Below are 21,751 nucleotides of genomic sequence, written 5' to 3' on the forward strand. Positions count from 1 at the left end.
TCTGTGCGAGTGGCTCCATTCGCACAGAGCGGTTCGCTCTGTGCGAGTGGCTCCATTCGCACAGAGCGGTTCGTGAGTGTGGGTGCAGGGCAGAGTGGGGGTGGGGGTGCAGGGCAGAGTGGGGGTGGGGGTGCAGGGCAGAGTGGGGGTGGGGGGTGCAGGGCAGGAGACTGGGTGCAGGGCAGAGTGGGGGTGGGGATGCAGGGTGTGAGTGTGGGTGCAGAGCAGAGTGGGAGACTGGGTGCAGGGCAGAGTGGGGGTGGGGATGCAGGGCAGGGTGTGAGTGTGGGTGCAGGGCAGAGTGGGTGCAGGGCAGAGTGTGAGTGTGGGGGCAGGGCAGAATGTGGGGGCAGGGCTGGGTGCAGGGCAGAGTTAGAGACTGGGTGCAGGGGCACAGTGCAAAGTGCTGGGTGCAAAGTGCCAGTGCTGGGTGCAAAGTGCCAGGGCTGGGTGCAAAGTGCTGGGTGCAAAGTGCCAGGGCTGGGTGCAAAGTGCAAAGTGCTGGTGCAAAGTGCTGAATGCTGGGTGCAAAGTGCTGGATGCAAAGTGCCAGGGCTGGGGCAAAGTGCTGGGTGCAAAGTGCTGGGTGCAAAGTGCCAGGGCTGGGTGCAAAGTGCTGGGTGCAAAGTGCTGGGTGCAAAGTGCTGGGTGCAAAGTGCAAAGTGCTGGGGCAAAGTTTCTTGAACAGTAATAGTCCACCTCTTTTCAGAATGTTTGGGGTTATTTTGTTTCATAAATATTGTGTTTGGGTTCTTGTACTTTGAAAATATTGTTTTTTATTACATCATAACAAAATAAGAATGTTAATGTAAATTTTAAGTTGTTTTTTAACATCCAGTTCATTAAATTCTTTTAAATAAACGAAAAATTTGCATATTGTTTTTTTTTATCCGATTAATCGATTAATCGAAAAAATAATCGGCCGATTAATCGATTATTAAAATAATCGTTAGTTGCAGCCCTAGATGTCGGTAGTCTGGCCATATAAAGACACCTGTGTACATCGCATCACGTGAGCAAAAATGCTCAAAAAATGACCTAATGACAAATAACCAGTTTTGCATGTTCGGGGGGGGGGGTGGGGGGGACTGTGTTATCTAAGCTTTTTGGGAAAATTACAAACACATTCCTCATAATAAAATTCTTTGTTCTGAAATGAGAATCCTACGCAAAACGGATCGATTTCTACCTTCAGGACAGATTCCTTCCTAAACACAAAACCTCACGACGTCACATCTACCCGACACAAAACGGATCCGATTTAATGCAGCCAACCCCTAAACGTTACCATAGCGATTAACGGCAATATTTATTCTTAGACAATAATATCGTAAACCGTTTTTAACCCTGTCGGTACCAGACGGTAGAGCGCCTCACTGTGATTCGTGGTTGCTCTCGTGAAAGTTTTTTTTTTTTTTTAAAGGATATAGTAGAGTGAAATTGGGTTGGGGGGTTTATTATATACATTTCTGAAATTAGAAGAATTTAAGTAGATCTTGTATATTTGGCGTTATAAATAGAGGCACATAATATATATTAATGTATATATACAGACAAGCCTTGTGTGTATTAATGGAACGGTAACAATGTTGCAAATTGTTTCATGACAGAAAAAAAATTTGATTTCCGCATATCCTGCATGTCAGAATATATATAGAAATCTAAAAGGTGTTTTCAGACTAAAACAAGAGGTTTATAGCGTTAGAAAGCAATCTTGCATTCCTCTGTCAGAATTTGCATGATTATTTGGTAAAAAACAATACATCTTTGGTATAAAAAAAAATTATTGTTTTTATTTACGCTTTAAAAGGGGGGGTACTCTTAAATTAGTGTTATTAACATATTCCAGGAATTTTTTCTTACACTGTACTTTGGTGCAATTTATTATTTATTTATTAATTTTTCTACCTATATTACCTACTGTATATATTTTTTTACACTGGGTGTCGCGTCGCCCATATAAATAGAGTATATGAAGAAAGCCCAATCCATCCTGAGAAAACAAAATGTGTAAAATTAAAATATTTGCATTAAAGAGCGAAGAGGGGATTCATCTTTGTGCAAATAGGAAAAAAAAAACGTTAGGTTTTTGGATGAAATGTGTCCAAATCCCCCGGATACGAAGGACTGATCCAGTTTTTAATACGCCTTTTTAAATAAATATTAAATATTTGTCGGATGTGAAAATTCTCAGTAAAATGTTGGTTTAGGGCAAAAAAAAAAAATCCCATGTGAGTAAACTCTTTAAAAGGCCAGTGTGAAACGCGTTACCCAACTAGTCCGCTTGCATCGGTTTTGTATTTTTCTTTTGAAGTTCGTTGTTGATCTTTATGAATTTTGTACACAAAAAATGGTCGGAGAAACAGGACAGGTTCGTCCGGACAAATCATTTCCTCCGTGTTGTTATCGCACCCGCGCAGGCACAGTCTGGGCATGCAGTATCCGCCCCTAGAGCTGAAATCCGTACCCCTCTTGCGCCAGGACCCATGTTATTTGGCGCCCGCCTCTGGTATAGAAAATGCCCGAGCAGGGGCAGCAAAGATTTTTATCACAATAAAGGGGACGGAAATGGTGCCCCCGTGTGCCGTCTCAGTACGCGACACGTAACAAATACCTAAAAGACAACAATAAGCAAAATAGAAAAATACAAAAGCCTGATCCTTTTTTTTATTTAATGGAGTTCTGTCGATGTAGATGCTTTTTACCGGCTAATAGTGAAAAAAAGATGAGGTTTTAGGTCTCTTTTTCAGAAAAACAAGCTGCCATATTATTCAGCATTCTCCTTCTGTCTCGGTTACCCATATAACGCCTCTTAGATTGTAAGCTCACGAGCCGGGCACCGTTATTACACTTTGTATGAGAGAGTGCAAGCTCATGGGCCGGGTTCTCAGCGCCTGTTGCGTCCGTCGGTGTAAATGCGTATCTATTTGTTAACACCGCTGTACAATGTTTGAATTGTACAGCACCATGGAATATGTTAGCGCTTAATACGTAAGAGTAATAATAATAATACACTATTTGGTCAGAATGCATTCCCCGGCCGACCACCACGAGCCAACCGAGGTGTGTAATTAGTTAGGCCTCCTGTCTCATGCTGGTTCCCGGGCCCCCTTTCTCATGCTGGTTCCCGGGCCCCCTTTCTCATGCTGGTTCCCGGGCCCCTGCGTATACGGTGTGTGAGGGGACGTCAGGTTCTCCACCTCTGTCTGTGTGAGGCGCGCACATGCGAACAGGTTGACTTAGACACGCCCCTTTCTGTGTCTCGAGCTCAGGGCGGGAAATGCCGCGCGCTGCTCCGCCAGCACCTGTCTGCGTGTGAGCGCGAGCGCGCGCCCCCTACTCCCTCCTACGTGACGCGAGCCCCTTGGGTCACGCGCACGCCTCTCACCCTCCGGGGGCGCGCACGCACGGGCAGCTGACTCTCCTCACACACACTCGCACAGAGGCAGAGACGGCGCTGTACGGGCCATGGCAGCCGAGCGGCGCTTGTATTGTTCCGGCCGCATTCTCACGCCACTCCGCCGCCTCCTGCGGGCAGCTTGATGGGTGGCTTTGCAGCTGAGGGCCCCGGGAGCGTAGCCGGGCTCGTTCCGAGGTAAGCCAGTGTTTAAGAGAGTGGTGGGAGGGAGTGGATAGAGCTGGCGGCCCGAGCCCCCCTGCAGGGTCCTGCGAGGAAACTTTCCAGGCAAAGGCCGGGCTCCTGTCCCAGTTTAGGCCTGGGGCCTCTAACCTAACCAAGGTCCCATGGCGACCGCCCCTCACAGGGCCCAGGCTGGATGCAGACCCCAAGAGCCGGGATGTAAGGGGGTGCCTGCCCCTCCCCGAATAGTGAGAAACCCTCCCTGAGCTGCAGCCAGCTTACCTGAGCAGGACGTACCCCGGGGGGCAGGTGGCCTTGGTCCATGCAGATCTATACCTGCCCGTATTTTACCGATTTCTGTTTATTTATCCCATTATTGATCCTACATTATGCTTAATTATTAAACTTTGTGATTTAGTCCCACTAACCCCTCCTAGGTGCCACAGAAGAGCAGTGATGCCCCCCAGTCCCCACGATCAGGGGCAACCCCCCCAATATAGGGAATTATAAGTCCCCCCCACCCCACCTTTCCTAAAATGATCTCCAGCACAGGGATCAGGACCCAAGCCCTGCTTGTTTACTTCCTCTTCCTCTCTTGTTTATTATGGCTCTTACCCCCCTGGGCTCTCCTGCCCTGCTGTTCTGGGGCTCAGGTTTATTTTATTGCCCCCGCTGCCATTACATAATCACTGATAAACAGTGGGATTAGTGCTGGGCTTTCTGTAATTGTTTTAAATTGCATTATTCACTTTTTTCAAATTTACCATAAGAGATGTTTATTTCTGTATATGACAGCACTGGTATTTCACAGTGTTTTACTTATTTTGGATAAAATGTGTATTTTTAACAACTCCAGTTTGTGTTCCGGATCTGAATTATAGTCACAGCGCATAAAAGAAACAATTATGAGTATTTTATTAAAATCAAAGCTTTTCATGGTGGAAATATTCGTTAAACATGTAAAATCTGTTTCAAGATTTTTTTTTTAGTTGACTTGTCATATTCTGTTTTATATTTGGAATAAGTTCCATTTTTTTATTGCAGTTATTGTATTTTCTTTTCTTTTAATGGTACGTGAATTGGGTCTGAACGTTGGGATGATGAATTGATCGGTACAGCGAGATCTTTTCATGTTCCTCGCAGACTTTTTATTGCTGCTCGTATTATCTCTTCATCTTTCAACTTTATTGTAGTTCAAAGTACTGATTACTTTATTGTAGTTGATTGTAGCCGGTGTTCCCTTCTCGCGGGCCAGGCGGATAATAAATCTTTGTAGATGAATGGAGGCGCCGCGGAAAATACGTCTTGTGTTTTAAGACGTTATAAAATAGCTCTAAAAGATATCAAAGGTAGTGCTTTCCGGTCCACAGTCCCGGGTTCTGGTAAAAGGCGATATTGTTTGTCAGTACGTGCCGCTGTGTATCATACCCACCGACCCACCCGGAATTCTTGAGTTTTGTATGTAATTCCTTTTGTCCCTATAGCAGGTGTAATCGATGTGTGGGATATGTCATTTTGGGTAAAATCATTCTGACAGTGTTCTAGGTCCCTGCCCTGTCGACCTTATTGACTGATTTATAATGGTGGGTGATGTCATGGTGTCTGTATCCTCAAAACAGCACTTTCCTTTCAATTTAATTTAATTTTTTTCATTTCCTTGGCTTCCCATTTGCCTCTTTTACCGGAGCCTTGGGACATAATTTGACTCTCGTGTTTATTAAAGTTGCGATGCAAAACGATTTTTGGCTTCAAAAGTGCAATGAAACAATCCATAACGTGACTGCCGGGGAACTTATTTATCAACCTTTCCTATATTTAAAATGATGCGTTTTAATAAATCCTAAACATATATATAGGGGCTCCAGACAGCCCCCCCCCCCGTAATTCTCATGCGCCTCCCCGGCATTGAAACGCCCTCTAGTGGACAGCGAGCACAGCAGCTGGCAAATGCCTTCGGTGGCAGACGGTTGATTTGTAGCCAAAATATTCCTAATTCCTTCAGTGTTGATTTTCATTTAAATACTCGAGTTAACCGGTCCCCCGAAGCGCTCTGAAAAGCTTTTTTGCCTCTCATTGACACTCCATACCCTGAGGGTCATAGCAACTGTTTTCACGACCCTGAATGAGTTAAGGGTGGTCTTATTGTCATACAAAGAGGTGAATGCTCAACACGTCCATGTTCCCCCTAAACGAGTACCTTACATCGCTTTGGGTTTGGAGAGCCCGGGGTATTGGAGCGGCCGGAACCTGTCGGTGACCGAACTGCAAGCGGGTTACATCTGTAGGATATTAATCATGTTTGAGACCGGATCGGTTGTCGTGTAAACTTTATTATCTAATGGCTGTTAAGAATTATCACAAAGGCATAATATTGTCATTTCGGATGTACGTGCGGATCTGTACGGTAATACAGATAAGGAAGTGTTAATTAACTCCTTTTTTTATTGTATTTAAACAATTGTCATGCAGTAAATTGTGAGATTAAGCCGGAGGGCAAGATGCAAGCGTTTCGTTTGGCAATTAACATTGTTTTTGTTTCTTCTCGCAGGAAGCAAGTATTTATCTCGGACCTTCTTCAAATGTACGGCAATTGAATTGGAGAATTAATTATCGCCGTGTAAACAAACGCCATCAAAATGAGTGTCCAGGGGAAAGGTTTCCCTCTGGACTTGGGGGGAAGCTTTACTGAAGACGCACCAAGGCCGCCGGTTCCGGGCGAGGAGGGAGAATTGATCACAACAGATCCCAGGCCGTTCAGCCATAGTTACTATTCTGGAAAAAGCGATGTGATCAAAAATGAGACGTCCACGGCTACGCCGAGGAGGTCAGATCTGGACTTGGGCTACGAGCCGGAAGGCAGTGCTTCCCCAACACCTCCATATTTAAAATGGGCAGAATCATTGCACTCCTTGTTGGATGACCAGGATGGGATTAACTTGTTCAGAACATTTTTGCAACAAGAAAATTGTGCCGATCTGCTTGACTTTTGGTTCGCATGCAGCGGATTTAGGAAGCTGGAACCCAGCGACTCCAAGGTGGAGAAAAGGCTTAAACTGGCCAAAGCGATATACAAAAAATACATTCTCGACAACAATGGCATCGTGTCACGACAGATCAAACCAGCAACTAAAAGCTTCATCAAAGATTGTGTCTTGCGGCAGCAGATTGACCCTGCCATGTTTGACCAGGCCCAAATGGAAATTCAGTCTATGATGGAGGACAATACTTACCCCGTGTTCCTTAAATCCGATATATATTTAGAATATACCACGGCAGATGGAGAAAGTCCTAAGGTGTATAGTGATCAGAGTTCTGGGTCTGGAGCGGGGAAGGGTCCCACTGGATATTTGCCCACCCTTAACGAAGATGAGGAGTGGAAGTGCGACCAAGGTGTAGAAGCTGAAGGGGAGAGAGAGACTCTGTCCTTGAATAGGATTAACCAGAAGCTGGCGTTGGAAGCCACTCCGCATTGTGCGCCCCCCACCAGGAGACTAAGTGATGGAAGAGAGTTCAGGTAGGTGTGCTGTTAAACTACAGTCTCCAGACTGGACCAAAATTAAGTGATATTTACTGGCGTGGAAAAAAGGCTGTGTTAAAATAAAAAAATCTGTAGGACATAAAAATGGCCGTTAGAATGACCCTCAATAACCTGTAAATATTTAGAGATCTTCCTCTGGGAAGCTTTTCTTCTTTCTCCGTCCCCCTCTCCTACCCCAATTTTGTTTGATGACTTTTTATGTCAATCCCTATGAATCTCGTCACGGCTATTAAATTTGTCTGACTCCATCATTTTATGTAAATTAAAGCACAGATGTTTCGGCAATTCAGATATTTTGTAAGAAAACGTTTAACATTGTGAGTGTTGCGTTGTGTGAAACATTGTGGCTGCGTGTCTCTGATCCAGGATTGTGTTATTGTGTCTGTATGAGAATATTAAAAATATCAAGTACCTCCAACCATTGTACAGCGCTACGGAATTTGATGGTGCTATATAAACCAATAAATAATCCCTGTATAGTTATTCTGAATATTATGAGCGACTCTGGCTTTGCGTTGCTATGTCTTGTGTGTTAAAGGCACGTCATAATATAATATGATTTGTATAGCACGCTGTGCTGTTGCGACGGGTTATTTCCTTGCCCTTTAGTCAACTTCAGTACCCATCATCCTCAGGTTTTCCACACCGGTCACTCCTGCCGTTATGTGATTTTATTTATTTTTTGGCATTATGTATAAAAAATGAAGTGATAGCACTAAAGGAATACAAGGAATGATCCTGCTTATTATATGTTCCCATAGTGATAAGGAGTATTGTCTAAACCCTGCACCACATCATCCATGATCGCTTTTCATATAGCATATGTTTCTCTTAGCATTAGCCTCTGACTTACTAACATGAACTTGCCCTTTGTGATTCATTTGTTTTATATCTATTGTTCTCAAAACAATTACACAGGGATTTAATCACAGAAACATCTTTATTTGCCATCCTCAATGCTTAATTTTGCTGTAAACGGAGAATTTTCCAGGTCGATGCTGGTAACGCCGCCCGTATCTGCCCAAAAATAAAAATGTCTAGAGATGGCTGTGGAGAAATAACAAAGCAAACACCATCAAACATAACTAAAAAAAGATATGTATATATTTGCCGAAAACAGGTGCCGGCAGCTGAAATGTAGGAGCCGTCGTGTGCCTTCTGAGACCCGGCCGGGCTGTTTAACTCCACGTGTGTGAGCTGCTCCGGAGACTCCGTTCTGATCATAATGGTTTAGATGACATGTAGCTAGGATTATGGTGTTTCTTCTCAATGATACGTTTACCCGTTCCCAGCGATCGGCAGCCGATTTCCCGCTTCCCCGAGTAACCGTAACGCGTGGAGAGCCGTACACGCTCCTCCGCAGCGAGTATAGTTTGTGTGATATAAGCCGTTCAGCCGTGCGTGAGGTTTGTAAGACTTTGCAGGTGCTCGTGGCTTCAAGCATTTGTCTCAAATACCAAAAGGGGGAACGGAATCCCCCCTACTGCCTCTAAGACTCACAGCCCCCCTACATCTTCCAGCTATGCCATCTTATCAACACAAAACAATTTCTCCTTATAGCTTGGTAATGGGGTCTGATAGTCTTCTGTATAATAGGATCTAAAGGGACGCCCCAATGCAGCCCCACCAACAAAAAACACATAATAAATGGCCTTGGTGGTTCATACATTTCCTGCAAGCCAGCAAGAAAAGACGGCAAATGAGCCGAGAGGGTCTGAATCAAATCTGATGATTTAAAGGAGACACCCGGCTATCGTATGCATTAAAAGTGTCCCTTTAAACATCCTGATTGTAGATATCTGGCGTAGATCTCACATCGTGTGAAAATTCTGACTTGATCAATAAAGTTTTTGGGTTTTTTTTGTAACATATCCGTAGGATTTGCCCTGTCCTGGGGCTGTTGCTGCGGGGCCGCTAGGACTTTCTCCAAGTTTTTTTTTTATTAACTTTTTTACAAACTGGAAAAGTTCAATCATTTTGGAAAAGGTCTCACGGTTTTTTTTTCCGGTGTATATCTTTGATGTTCTCAGTACTGTGGAAATAGTGTTTAAACTCCCAATCAGCTGACCTCCTGGTTTTCCTGGAAACGCGTGCCCGCTGCAATCATAACTTGCCGATTTTCCACTTGGCGAGGCTCCAACCAACACGGCTTCTCTCCGCTGTTTGCTCTCCATATTAGAGCTCTGTTTTATTTCGCAATCCGCGCGGCCCTCAGCGTTTCCAGGCTAAATGTTTATATTCTTCCTATACATCACTTGCTCCGACAAGTGTTATTACAATGTGGCACCCTATTCATTGGAATGGATGTTACGAGGGGGCCACAAACCAGGGCAAAGTACTGATTATTACATCATCACTTTAACCGATTGCGCCACATTTAAACTGCCTTTAAATGTTCCCCTTTTACCACTTAGAAATTAGACCCCCTTTTATTTATTTCTGTTATATTTACTTGAATTCCTGTATGTCTTTAAGTTTATATAAATGTACAGTTAATTCACACAGATCCCTAAAAATTACATGTTGGCAGAAGAGTAGTAGCAGCAGTGATCTGGCTTCAGGAATAGATGACATGATACACTTTGCTGGTATTCTTGGAGATCATTTGGAGACATGATTAAGGTTTGAGTCTTTACAGCAGGAGAAATGGGGGCCGAATGGGGCCGATCTTCAGCAAATTCTGTTTCTATGAACTACAGAAAGAAAAAGCGCCCGTGTCTCCTGTCGGCACCAAGCCGCAATTTGATTGCTATGGCGACCTGGTGTGCGGGAAAACAGTGGAACTTTACAATCGCTTTTTCCAACACCAGGTCTGGTTACCGGACTCGCCATCTCGGAGCAGCTGCCCAAAGGTTTTATTTTTATAGCCTTTGCTGCTAAGCTGTATTGGATCTCTCAGCTTTCAGGTTACATCGAATTTCTCTCAGTCCGCTACGATGTAAAATGGGCCTATAGCCGAGTCTGTTCATTTCTGAAACTCCAGTTTTACTTTATTTATCAGACTCTACAATTTGTAGAGAATACAGTATTATAATTATGATTAATCAAAGTCTATGGAGGAACGGACTTCATTAGCATCGCCATAAAGCATCAGCTCAGTGTGGTGTTTGAACTGGGAAAATCACCCAAAATATCACATGACTGACAGCAACGGCGGCTCCAGGTCTGCAGATAAAGGGAGTTTATTGGAACAAAATCAGATAAAACCCGCTTTCTGTCACCGACAGGCATTGCTGTATACAGCACTGGGGTTATATTACTGTATACAGCGCTGGGGGGGGTATATTGCTGTATACAGCGCTGGGGGATTATATTGCTGTATACAGCGCTGGGGGATTATATTACTGTATACAGCGATGGGGGTTATATTACTGTATACAGCGCTGGGTGGTTATATTACTGTATACAGCGCTGGGGTGGTTATATTACTGTATACAGCGCTGGGGGGGTTATATCACTGTATACAGCACTGGGGTTATATTACTGTATACAGCGCTGGGGGGGGTATATTGCTGTATACAGCGCTGGGGGATTATATTGCTGTATACAGCGCTGGGGGATTATATTACTGTATACAGCGATGGGGGTTATATTACTGTATACAGCGCTGGGTGGTTATATTACTGTATACAGCGCTGGGGGGGTTATATTACTGTATACAGCACTGGGGGGTTATATTACTGTATACAGCACTGGGGGGTTATATTACTGTATACAGCGCTGGGGGATTATATTACTGTATACAGCGCTGGGGGTTATATTACTGTATACAGCGCTGGGGGTTATATTACTGTATACAGCACTGGGGGTTATATTACTGTATACAGCGCTGGGGGATTATATTACTGTATACAGCGCTGGGGGTTATATTACTGTATACAGCGCTGGGGGTTATATTACTGTATACAGCACTGGGGGTTATATTACTGTATACAGCGCTGGGGGGTTATATTACTGTATACAGCGCTGGGGGGTTATATTACTGTATACAGCGCTGGGGGTTATATTACTGTATACAGCGCTGGGGGGGGTATATTGCTGTATACAGCGCTGGGGGGGGTTATATTACTGTATACAGCGCTGGGGGGTTATATTACTGTATACAGCGCTGGGGGGTTATATTACTGTATACAGCGCTCGGGGGGTTATATTACTGTATACAGCGCTCGGGGGGTTATATTACTGTATACAGTGCTGGGGGGGGTTTATATTGCTGTATACAGCACTCTCTTTAAGGCATAAGGAGAAAAATATTTTTCCATGAACCGTCCCCTATAACCTCTGTTACTAATATAACTACCGTTTTTAAACAGATGCTCTCGGCCTCCCCAGCGTAGATGTTTATTGAAGTGTTTTTAGTTATTTAAATACGCATTCTTGTTCCTGTTAGGATAAGTAAATAGAATTAATGACTTTAGGACCTCCTGCAGTGCAGCATCCCCTGCTTAAAGTGCTTCATTAGTGTGTGCCGGGGGTCTCCTGAAACCCCCCAGAGCTCTCGCTGAGCCGGTGCTGGCAGTGAATACACCACAGGCGACGGATGTGTTTGGCTGAACAAATTTCTTGAGTGGGAAATGTTGGTTGAAAGGGGCAGATTCTGCAAGCGGGAACCACACGAAATATTTAAGGGGCCGCGAATGGCGGCCAGAGCGTCCCTTTAGTCTGAAAGATACAGAACACCGGGAGGGGCGCTTTTATAAAGCTCGGTGGCGTTTCCCGTCTGAGCGTTACCCCGGCCCAATGTAACATTACAGTAAAGCAGCGTTTGCCGGGCTGGATGAGGCTTCCCATAGAGAGCCGTCCCGACCAAACGAAAAGGTGCCGGGTAATTACTGATTATCTGCATGGGGTGTCGGCAGGGGGGAATCTTTTCCCGATATAACCCGCAGAAAGGGGAAACACTCAGTGATTTAATGAGATTAAAGGTGCAGATTTTAATTCAGGTTTTTAAAACAAAAACCTCCCCTCTGCCCAGACCGGTGGAAACCATATTTTGCCCGTTCTTTATACCAGGTGTCGTCGGTGTCGTTTATCCTCTCGAGTTGAAGATGGGCTGAACGTATTGTGGTTAAATTACAACTCCCATGACCTTCAGTCAGGCTCAGTGTGCCGGGGCGCTGGAAAGTGCCGGCAACAGCTGCTGGGCGTCCTTGCTGTACCTTTTTTGCATGGTGGGTGCGTGACTTGGCTCCTTTTGTGCCCTTTGGCCCGGCTTTGAGGGCATTTCGAGTCCGGATTTGGACTTTCCTGGCCGTTTTGTTATTTTTGACTCGTTGCATTCTTGTTTCCCCGCATGCTCATCTATCTGTATCCGTCTGTCACTTATGCTGGGTAGCTATGCCAGGCATCCACTAACCTTTCATCAAACTCCAGTCTCAGGGAGTTATGTCCCGACTTTTCATCCTGACGTCCGGAGTGCTTTATAAGTTTGTCCCAGGAATGTAAACACGATTTGTAAAACCTGCCGAAAGATTTCTCTATAGTCATCCTAATGAATAAAATACAGCGCTGATGATTATTCCGCTCCTTCGGTGGCCGTTGGCTTCTGTTCTATGTCTTCTTCCTAGCGATGGCCTTCTCTTCAGCGCAATAATTCCCTCTTCACAGCTTAATATCGGAGATGGGGGTCTATTCAACGTACAGATTTTAGAGGCTCAACTCTGAACCGTTACTAATGGGTGGAGGTGAGGGGGAGACGAACGGCTAAATGCCATACGTATCGATGTAAAAGACTGTACATAGTGGTGTACAGGACCATGCATATCGGGGTACGATGACCGACGCTCACCAATATATAGGCGCTTGGTTCTAGTATTCCTGGCTCTGTTTAGCTGCCTGTCTCATGGCCAATATTTGTAAAGTCCGTCTAAGGTTCACAAAACTGTTAAACAGGAGAATTCCGCAGTAAAGAATATCCGGCCGGCGGGTTTCATTCGTTTGGGGCGTCTGTGAAACGCATCGTTTGTAGAGATCTGGTTTGCTGGGTTTCGGCACAGAGAGGAATGAGGTTCTTTATTGCAAGTAATATAAAGCGCTGTGTGATAAATGAACAGCCCCCCCCCCCAATCCCCAGGGTTAGCGCTCTAATAATATGTATATATCTCACCCGCAGCGGCCGTCGCGCTGTGCGGGTCACCCCGTCCAGCATCACATATACTGTGTTTATAAAGAAAGCTAGCTCCGGCCCCCCTAACGCCACGCGCTTTCCAAGGGGTATTTAGGCCGCCGGCACCTGCAAACGCTTGTATTTCTGCGTGCGGTTTACTAGCGGGATGCATTTATCTGTTTTATTGCCGTGACCCGCAGGGGGTAAAGTACATACCTCTGCGCCCTGTCATGTTTGTCATTGATTTGCTCTTTGATCTTATTCCATGCACCCCGTCATCTCTTTGATCTGTTTATGTCACTTTTTGGCTTTGTAGTATAAATATATTTTTTTATGGTTCTTAGTCTTTAAAAAAAAATATCGCTCGTCTTTTCAAAGTAAAGGAAATTGGCGCGTTTGCAGTTTGGGGTTATATGTGAGATATCCGAACGTCTTGTTCCCCGCGAGTGGGCGAACAGGGTTCCTTTACACATATGGGAACATTAAAGTGCCGTATTGTGCTCCATGCATTAATTTACTGCAGTCGTCATCCTTAATGAGTAAAATACTGCAATATGTATGACTTTTATTTCTGTATTTGACATGGGACATTTGTCCACTGGATATTTTTTCTTTTTCGGACCGTTCTCTGTAAACCCTAGAGATGGTTTGGGTGAAAATCCCGGTAGATCAGCGGTTTCTGAAATACTCAGACCAGCCCGCCTGGCACCAACAACCACCATGCCACGTTCAAAGTCACTAAAATCCACTTTCTCCCGTATTCTGACGCTCGGTTTGAACTTCAGCAAGTTGTCTTCGCCACTCCTACATCCCTAAATACATTGAGTTGCTGCGATGTGATTGGCTGATTAGCTATTTGGGTATATTGAACAGGTGTACCTAATAAAGTGGCCAGTGAGTGAGTGTGAGTGTGTATATATATGTGTGTGTGTATATATATATAAATTGGATGCATTTCAGTTTTTATGCATTATAATATTAAAAGGATGAGAGTTTTTCCAAAAGTATCCATAGATTTTTGCAGACAATTCATAAATGATAGAAATGACCCTGTAATTTGAATCCATTCTTTGAGTTTAAGGTTTGTATAGATTCAGGCCCCATATTAATGTGTTAATAATTCACTGTCCTTTGAAATGTTTATAGGTGACAGCCTCACGTTCAGTATCTTGATACATATTCACATAGATTGTGTCAGTGACCGTGTGAGCCTCTTGTTAATATGCTTTTTAATTTTGTCTTCCTAGGCCTGGGACGTGGAGGGAGCCCGTTAACCCTTACTATGTCAATACCGGCTACGCGGTGGCCCCCGCCACCAGCGCCAACGACAGCGAACAGCAGAGCATGTCAAGTGATGCCGACACCATGTCCTTAACAGACAGCAGTGTGTAAGTCTTCAAACTGTTCAGATAAACAACATAAAACACCATGGAGCAGCTGCTATCGTTAATAGAGTATTGCGAGTGATTGAAAGCATAAAAAGTCTTGCCCCTTCCCAGTGTCCATCCCCAGCTGCGACATTTATTTTTGTTCTCTTTGGCTTTGAGAGAGAGCACAAAACACAAGAGTTAACTACCTTACTTCTCAGCCAGGACAGAGGCATCATACGAGGACATTTAATATTGGGGGGGGGAGTGCCCCCCCCCTCAAATCTAATTCCTTTTTTAATTTCTCTCAACATCTTTCAGCGATGGGATTCCACCGTATAGAATGCGCAAGCATCATCGCAGGGAAATGCAAGAAAGTGCCAAAGCAAACGGACGCGTGCCTCTACCTCACATTCCTGTAAGTAAGAACCCAAGAGAAAATGTTAAATGTAGTTAAAGCTGATGCCGTTTGAGTCGTCACAGAAAAATACGTAAGCTTTTGCGAACTCAGCGGCCTTCTTAGATGTTATCATCTGAATAAGAGACCTCTGGGGTCCTGAAAGCTTATGTTAGCGTGTCTTTTTTTCATGTTGGCCCAATAAAAGGTATCAACTTAAACCGAAGACCCTCAAGTAGCGATGTTTATTCTCCTTATATGAAGGAAGAATGCTGGGAAACCTGTTTGTGGTTAAACGCTCTTGGATTTTTATGCTTGTGGAACTTTATTTTTTTCTTGCGGTCTCATGTCAATCAGCAATGCTTGCTGTCCCGCACGCGTCTCACGGCAAATACTTTTACCCTCACTGTGTTCTAGAATAGCTGCTCAGTATTTAAAATCTATTTTTACCCCTTTTTGTTTTGTTTTAATGTATTCCTTTTAATTATTCCCCAGCGTCCACATCAAATGCCAAAGGATATACATGTCGATCCTGAAAAATTTGCTGCTCAGCTGATCAGTCGCTTGGAGGAAGTCCTGAGAGACCGCGAAGCCGAGCAGAAATTAGAAGAAAGACTGAAGCGCGTTCGAGCCGTGAGTCTCCACTTCTTATTGATCTCTGCGTTTTTTAACATGTTTCGCTTTGCAAATGAACGTCGTGCGGAGCTGAGCTGCTGTATCCGCTATTAATGTCCTTAATAATGTACTTATTGCTCTGTGGGTGAAACGGCTGTGAAACGTGAGATGTTTTCTCTCTGCATATATCCGGACAATCACGTGTACCTACTTGGTCATCAGAGAGAGAGAGACACACACAGGGCTTTTTGTAATAAATCATTATGTTTTATCTTTAAAGTTTTAGAAATAATAACACGTATAACATGTACTTCTTGTAGGAAGAAGAAGGGGACGACGCGGACATCTCTTCTGCACCTTCAATGGTTAGCCACAAGTTGCCTTCAAGCCAACCGTTGCATCACTTCAATTCTCGGTATTCTGATATGGGTTGCGTGGGAATGCAAATCCGGGATGCGCACGAGGAAAATCCCGAATCCATCCTTGATGAACATGTGCAGCGTGTCATGAAGACACCAGGGTGCCAGTCCCCAGGAACGGGGCGGCATTCCCCCAAGCCTCGCTCCCCAGACGGTGTTTACTCCAGCAAAACTCTTCCCGGGGCGATGGGCTCCATGCAGGCAGGGCACAGCAAACACTCGGCCAAGTCTAGCTCCAAACTAGAGACTGCAAACATGTTCCCCCACAAGTACGTTTATCATCACCTCCATCCCCATAGTGGGCTGAAGCCTAAAGATCAGATGGAGGCAGAAGCCGCACAGAGGATTCAGGGTAACGTTGCCTGGAACGCAGAGTCTCATAACTATGCAACCAAATCACGCAATTACGCAGAGAGCATGGGGATGGCGCCCAATCCTATGGATTCTTTGGGTTATGGGTAAGTGATTTTGATTTTAGTTTAAATGGACAGTAACCATATTGTGCCAATAATTCTTGCATACTGTAGAATTTTGATGTTTATGCAAACATATTGGATCATGGCTGTCGTGCACCTTCTTTCAGCTAAGCCAAAGCTACATTTAATCAATCATTTTCTTCCAGGTAAAATGTATATAAATCCACAAATTGTTTCCTAGTTGCTTGTTGTAGAGACCCTTTAATGAGAATAAAGTGGCCAACCTTGGGCTACTGTGTGTGGCCATCGTCCCATGTGGGCACCGCCATACCCAGTACTTGTAGGTTGCTCGTCACGGGATGGGTCACCGCTCCAATGCAATAAGTGATGGGATTATTTTTATCCTTCAGTGGAAAAGTAAGCATGCTTGCCAAAAGGAACGCGAAGAAAGTCGATTCAGGCAAGATTGAAAGTGCCAGTTACGAGGTGCCAGCTGTGCCCGAGGATTCCGAGAGACACCAGAAGATCATGCAGTGGATAATGGAGGGCGAGAAGGAGATTAGCAGGCACAAGAAAACCGTCCATAGGTATGTGACGTGCCTACATAAGCATCTCTTCCAATGTCAAGATGCCTGCGGCCGGTGTCTCGTGGATCGCTTAATGTATAATTAAAAAGTGTTGCTTTTGATAATTATTTAAATGTATTCCGAAGCCATTCCTAAGGAGAAGAGAAGGTTAAGATCAGCGTTGGTCTTTTTGCTCAGTACTAATTGCCTCCGCATTTCTGACCGTAGCTCCTCGGGTGCCAAGAAGCCGCTTGCTCATGATGTGCCTCGTCCCCTTTCCATCGAGCGGCCCGGCGCAGTCCATCCCTGGGTCAGTGCTCAGCTCCGCAACGTTGTGCAGCCTTCTCATCCGTTTATTCAAGACCCTACCATGCCTCCCAATCCTGCCCCCAATCCTTTAACTCAGCTAGAAGAAGCTCGCAGGCGGCTAGAAGAGGAGGAAAAGAGAACCGGCAAAGTCTCCCTCAAACAAAGGTATTCATGCGTTTTTGGCCCTTCGTGCAAGTGGTTAGTGGAAGTCTCCATCGTTAATTTAAGGATGTAGTATTTTTTCCGTTCCTCTTTATCCACAATTCTACTCCTACATGGCAGCTCTCTGGCTTTGTGTTAAGTCACCTCGAAATTGTGTTGTCTAAGGGAAAAGTTTTGTTATTACTACTAGCTGGTCAATGAGTGGGGGCCGTGGAATACCCCATCAGGGGCAAACAAGCCTTGGTCATCTGACTTCTATCGCAGTGCCAATCGGGCTGTTTCTCTACAATAAAAGATACTTGCGTGTAGTTTTGAAGTTTCTCATAAGGCTTCCCCAAGGCCGGTTATCAGCAGAAACAAGGAACCTTCTCTAATATTTAAGGTTGTTCTCCAGGTATGTCCAAGAGGTTATCCAACGAGGCCGCACCTCAGTCAGGCCACCTTTTATTCCACTGCTGAATGTGGTGCCCGCTGTCTCCGACATGGACCTCTCAGAGCCACAGTATGTGCCACTCTTTTTTCCATGTGTCCACATGTCTATAGCTGTAAAGATTTCCCGCCTCCCCTGTAGCGGCTTTTCCTTTGTGTTTCTTGTTTTAGTCCTAGCTAGTTTTTTTAGTGAGTTCTAACACCTGTATTCATACTCCACGCATTTTAACTAAAGAGTTAACGCTGCACTTTGTGCTTTGAAAATGATTTCAGCTCCCTTCCAGTATGCATACTATGCTGGTCTGTGAATATATCCCCCGAACCCGGGGTAAACCCGTGCTGACGTTATTATTAAATCCTCTTCTCCTACGGGCAATGAACAGGGTAGCGCTTTCTGCTGTAGCGTTCCAGTTTGCTGCCCCTCTGAGTAAATTACTTTAGGCCGCTATCGCTACGCCTCGTGTGTTTGCTGGCATTGCAGTAAAATCTAGTAACCGGGTGCCTTTTTACCGCACCTATAACCCTCTCTGCGGTGTCACCGACACCAATCCCGCAGCAGAGCGCGCGATCGCAATCAGGTAAGCGGGGTTTTGTACATTAATTATCGGCTATGAGTATTGGATATTTTTCATGGAAGATCGACGTATTTCATGGTATTGCTCTAATTTTAGATCTTTTAAATTCGGTATCATTTCAAATGGTATAATGTGTGTTGCAATCAGTTTTTTTGTGTTGGCTCCTTTAAGTCCTGTAAGATTTATTTTGCGTGTTAATTATACGCAGTAACCTTTCTATTGAAACATTTACTTTTAACCCGAGCGGAGTGGATATTGTAGTTTATCTGCTTAACGTAATATCGTCTAAATACTGGGTTGAAATACATTAACAGTCTCCAAAGTCTGAGTTTAGAGTAGTGGGAGTTTTTGCTGCGATTTCCCATCAGTGCAGCTCTTATGGACCCAACAAGGCGTTATATGGCTTGGAAACCAGGAATTTGTCATTTTTGGCCAACATTTAGCTATTTAAGCTATGACCCTTGGGCTGGTGGGTAAAACGTTTTTATTTTTTTTAATCAAAGATTTTGGCTTTTGCTGTTATACTTATTCCCTTCCGCGGCAAAAACATGCAAACTTTGGTTTAGAATGACCTGCTTTCTGCCTCTTTATTTTAGGTCGAAGCCACAGAAGAAGACGGGAAGTGGCGCCCCACAGCCCTGTGACAACATAGTCGTGGCTTACTACTTCTGCGGAGAGCCCATACCCTACAGGACGATGGTTAAAGGGCGCGTCGTGACCCTTGGGCAGTTTAAGGAGCTACTCACTAAGAAAGGAAATTACAGGTAAAATTCTGGCTTCATTTTTATCAGAACGGCGGGCGGTATTCCACGACGATGACGCAGGATATCCTCTGAGGTGTTAAGATACTCGGTGCTGATTCCGTGTGAACCGAGTCGTGGCTGTGGGGCAGATGTTTCAGAATGGGCTGATGGCTGTGGCTTCCCCCTGGGATTTCCCTGGAATACCGAGACTCTGCTCTCGACATAACCTTGATATTCCTGAGTAAAAGGGTTGGAACTTCCCCAAAACACCACTAGCGTATGATCAACCCATTTTTATTTTATTTTTTTGTGTAACAACACGTGGATTTTTATTTATGATCTTACACCGGGTGCATTTCCTATAATTTCCTAAGATACAGAGAGTGGGACATTTATTTCTTGTATGATTTCTGGTTCTAAGATTGCTTCTCCGTTTACAGGTATTATTTTAAGAAAGTAAGTGACGAGTTTGACTGCGGAGTGGTATTCGAGGAGGTGCGGGACGATGATATGATTTTACCCATTTACGAAGAGAAAATCATCGGGAAAGTGGAAAAAATTGACTGAAGAAGCGACATCTGAAGATGTATGAAATGCAGCGACCGCAGGGCAGAGACTCTGTACCATGACATACACACGCGTGTCTCTTTGACATGGCGTGTCGTGATACCTGGTGGTGCGTGTTTTTGGGAGGTTTGTTACCGAGGCTGCCGTGTTGAATCCAAGCGCCCGGCTCGGCCTTTAGCAATCCCAAATTCTGCTGTTCTGTTGGGGTTAGTAAATGTAATGTAGCCGTGTACAGGAAAATTAGCTATTGTAATAGGACCTTGTTTATGAAAATCTTCATATTTTTGATACGTTGTAATAAATTGGGAAGCGGTTTTCTGTCAGTGCTCTTATGTAAATTGAAACGCTATACGGTGCTCCTGTCACCAGACGCCAGCCATCTGCAAGCTCCGTAGTTCTTACATTCATTGAGTAATTTATATCCGTAACTAAACTGGGGTGCCCCCCCGTCCCCCCTATTTCATATTTATCTTACACACTACATATGTCCTTAAGTGTGTCCACTTATAATAAACCTGGAAAAATAACTTATTTTTCACCAAATGCTATGTGTCAAGACCTTCCTCTGAAAAAAGTTTTTTTTTTTTGTTTCTCATCTCGATAAATGTAGTTTCTATCCCCAAACTCCTGCTTCGTTGGTTGACGTTGTGGTATTAAAGACCATTTTTGTTATATTTAATGCTTAGCGCGGAGGATTCCCCCCCCCCCCCGGTCTGTACAGATGGTATTTCTTTGTGAGTTTCCCGCATGTCCGAGGATTTTTAATAAAAACCACATCCAAGAAAGTAAGAAACTGACTTTCAAAATACAAATTGGCAGCTGCTTTGCCCTGAAGGGTTTTCCACATATTCTGTTTTTAATATATTGAAAATGAACACGAAGTTTGAAGCGTAATGTTATTACTTTTTGTTTTCAATCGTAATTTACACCCAAATTATGATCGAAATGTCTTCATCTGCTTCTAAACTGGTGTAAAATTTTATGTTCTAAAACTGGATTTATTTTCGGCTTCTGAGTATAATTGTTGCCGTTGTCTTTGTTACATTGAATATCTTACCACGTTCTTAGTCCCTGGTAAGAAAATGGGTTTTAACCCCTTAAGGACAATGTTTTTAATGGGTTTAAGACCCCAGTAATCCGTGTCTGGTCTCCTTTATAAACCATGGTGGTGCTGAAGGCCACGCCCCTGTCTGTCACATGACTGCAAAAGTAATTTTAATAAGAACTAAAAAAAAAAAAAAGTGCTTTATTTTAATTATTTGGGGAAAAGAGCCGTAGGAGAGATGTGTTTTGGAATCAATATTCTTGCAACCCAAAGAAAGTAGGGGTTTTTTTTAATGTATTTATTTTTTTGCATTTTACATAAAACATTGGTTCAGGGGATCAGATATTTCTGGTGCTGCTTGCATCAGAAGACCAAATGGTGATTCTTCAAAGAACAAAAATGCTGCCCTCCAAATGATTGGAGTCTTTCCTCTAAAATATCCATAAATCTGTTCACCAATCAGAATAAAAAAAACATTAACCCCTTAATGATAAAGCCCGTACATGTACTGGCTCAAAATGCATTGTTTTCAATGGGTTTAGGGACCGCCCATTGTCCTTAAGGGGTTAAAAACACATTGCCCCATTTTTTATAGCTTTTTTTCCCTATAAGTAAAATTGAGTCATACGTAAAATAACCAAAAACTACATTCTTGAGAGATTCTGGATGGCCCATTGCTTCACCAGCTTAATTTTGAAATCCAATTTTAGACAAATATCATTGCTTTGATAAAAAAAAAGCTGTACAATGTTTTATTTTATTTTTAAATTCTTCAGCTAAATATTGAACGGTAAATTCTATTCAGTAAATAGCTGCTTTCGAGAAATTATAAATATTTTAAATGTTTAACTTTTTTTAATGAAATCAAACAAATGCCACGTGTGAGTCTGAACTGCTTCATTAGAGTTTCTGTATAT

General features: G+C 43.8%; 1 protein-coding gene across 2 annotated transcripts; it reads left to right on the forward strand.

Moving 5' to 3' along the window:
• Nucleotides 1–3,406: 3,406 nt before the first annotated feature.
• On the forward strand, nucleotides 3,407–20,112 carry AXIN1 (axin 1). 2 transcript variants are annotated; one of them, XM_053471398.1, is made up of 11 exons: nucleotides 3,407–3,595; nucleotides 6,129–7,094; nucleotides 14,472–14,612; nucleotides 14,913–15,009; nucleotides 15,484–15,621; nucleotides 15,924–16,480; nucleotides 16,849–17,025; nucleotides 17,233–17,478; nucleotides 17,870–17,977; nucleotides 19,076–19,243; nucleotides 19,663–20,112. In XM_053471398.1, exons 2-11 carry the CDS (start codon nucleotides 6,217–6,219, stop codon nucleotides 19,787–19,789), a joined length of 2,637 nt encoding a protein of 878 aa, XP_053327373.1. In that variant the 5' UTR covers nucleotides 3,407–3,595; nucleotides 6,129–6,216; the 3' UTR covers nucleotides 19,790–20,112. The 2 variants fall into 2 exon arrangements, with proteins under 2 accessions (XP_053327373.1, XP_053327372.1); XM_053471397.1 differs by lacking the exon at nucleotides 17,870–17,977 and having other exon boundaries at nucleotides 3,411–3,595.
• The last annotated feature ends 1,639 nt before the right edge of the window (nucleotides 20,113–21,751 follow it).

This window comes from Spea bombifrons, chromosome 7 (genome assembly GCF_027358695.1).
Source record: "Spea bombifrons isolate aSpeBom1 chromosome 7, aSpeBom1.2.pri, whole genome shotgun sequence".
NCBI classification, from domain to species: Eukaryota; Metazoa; Chordata; class Amphibia; order Anura; family Pelobatidae; genus Spea; species Spea bombifrons.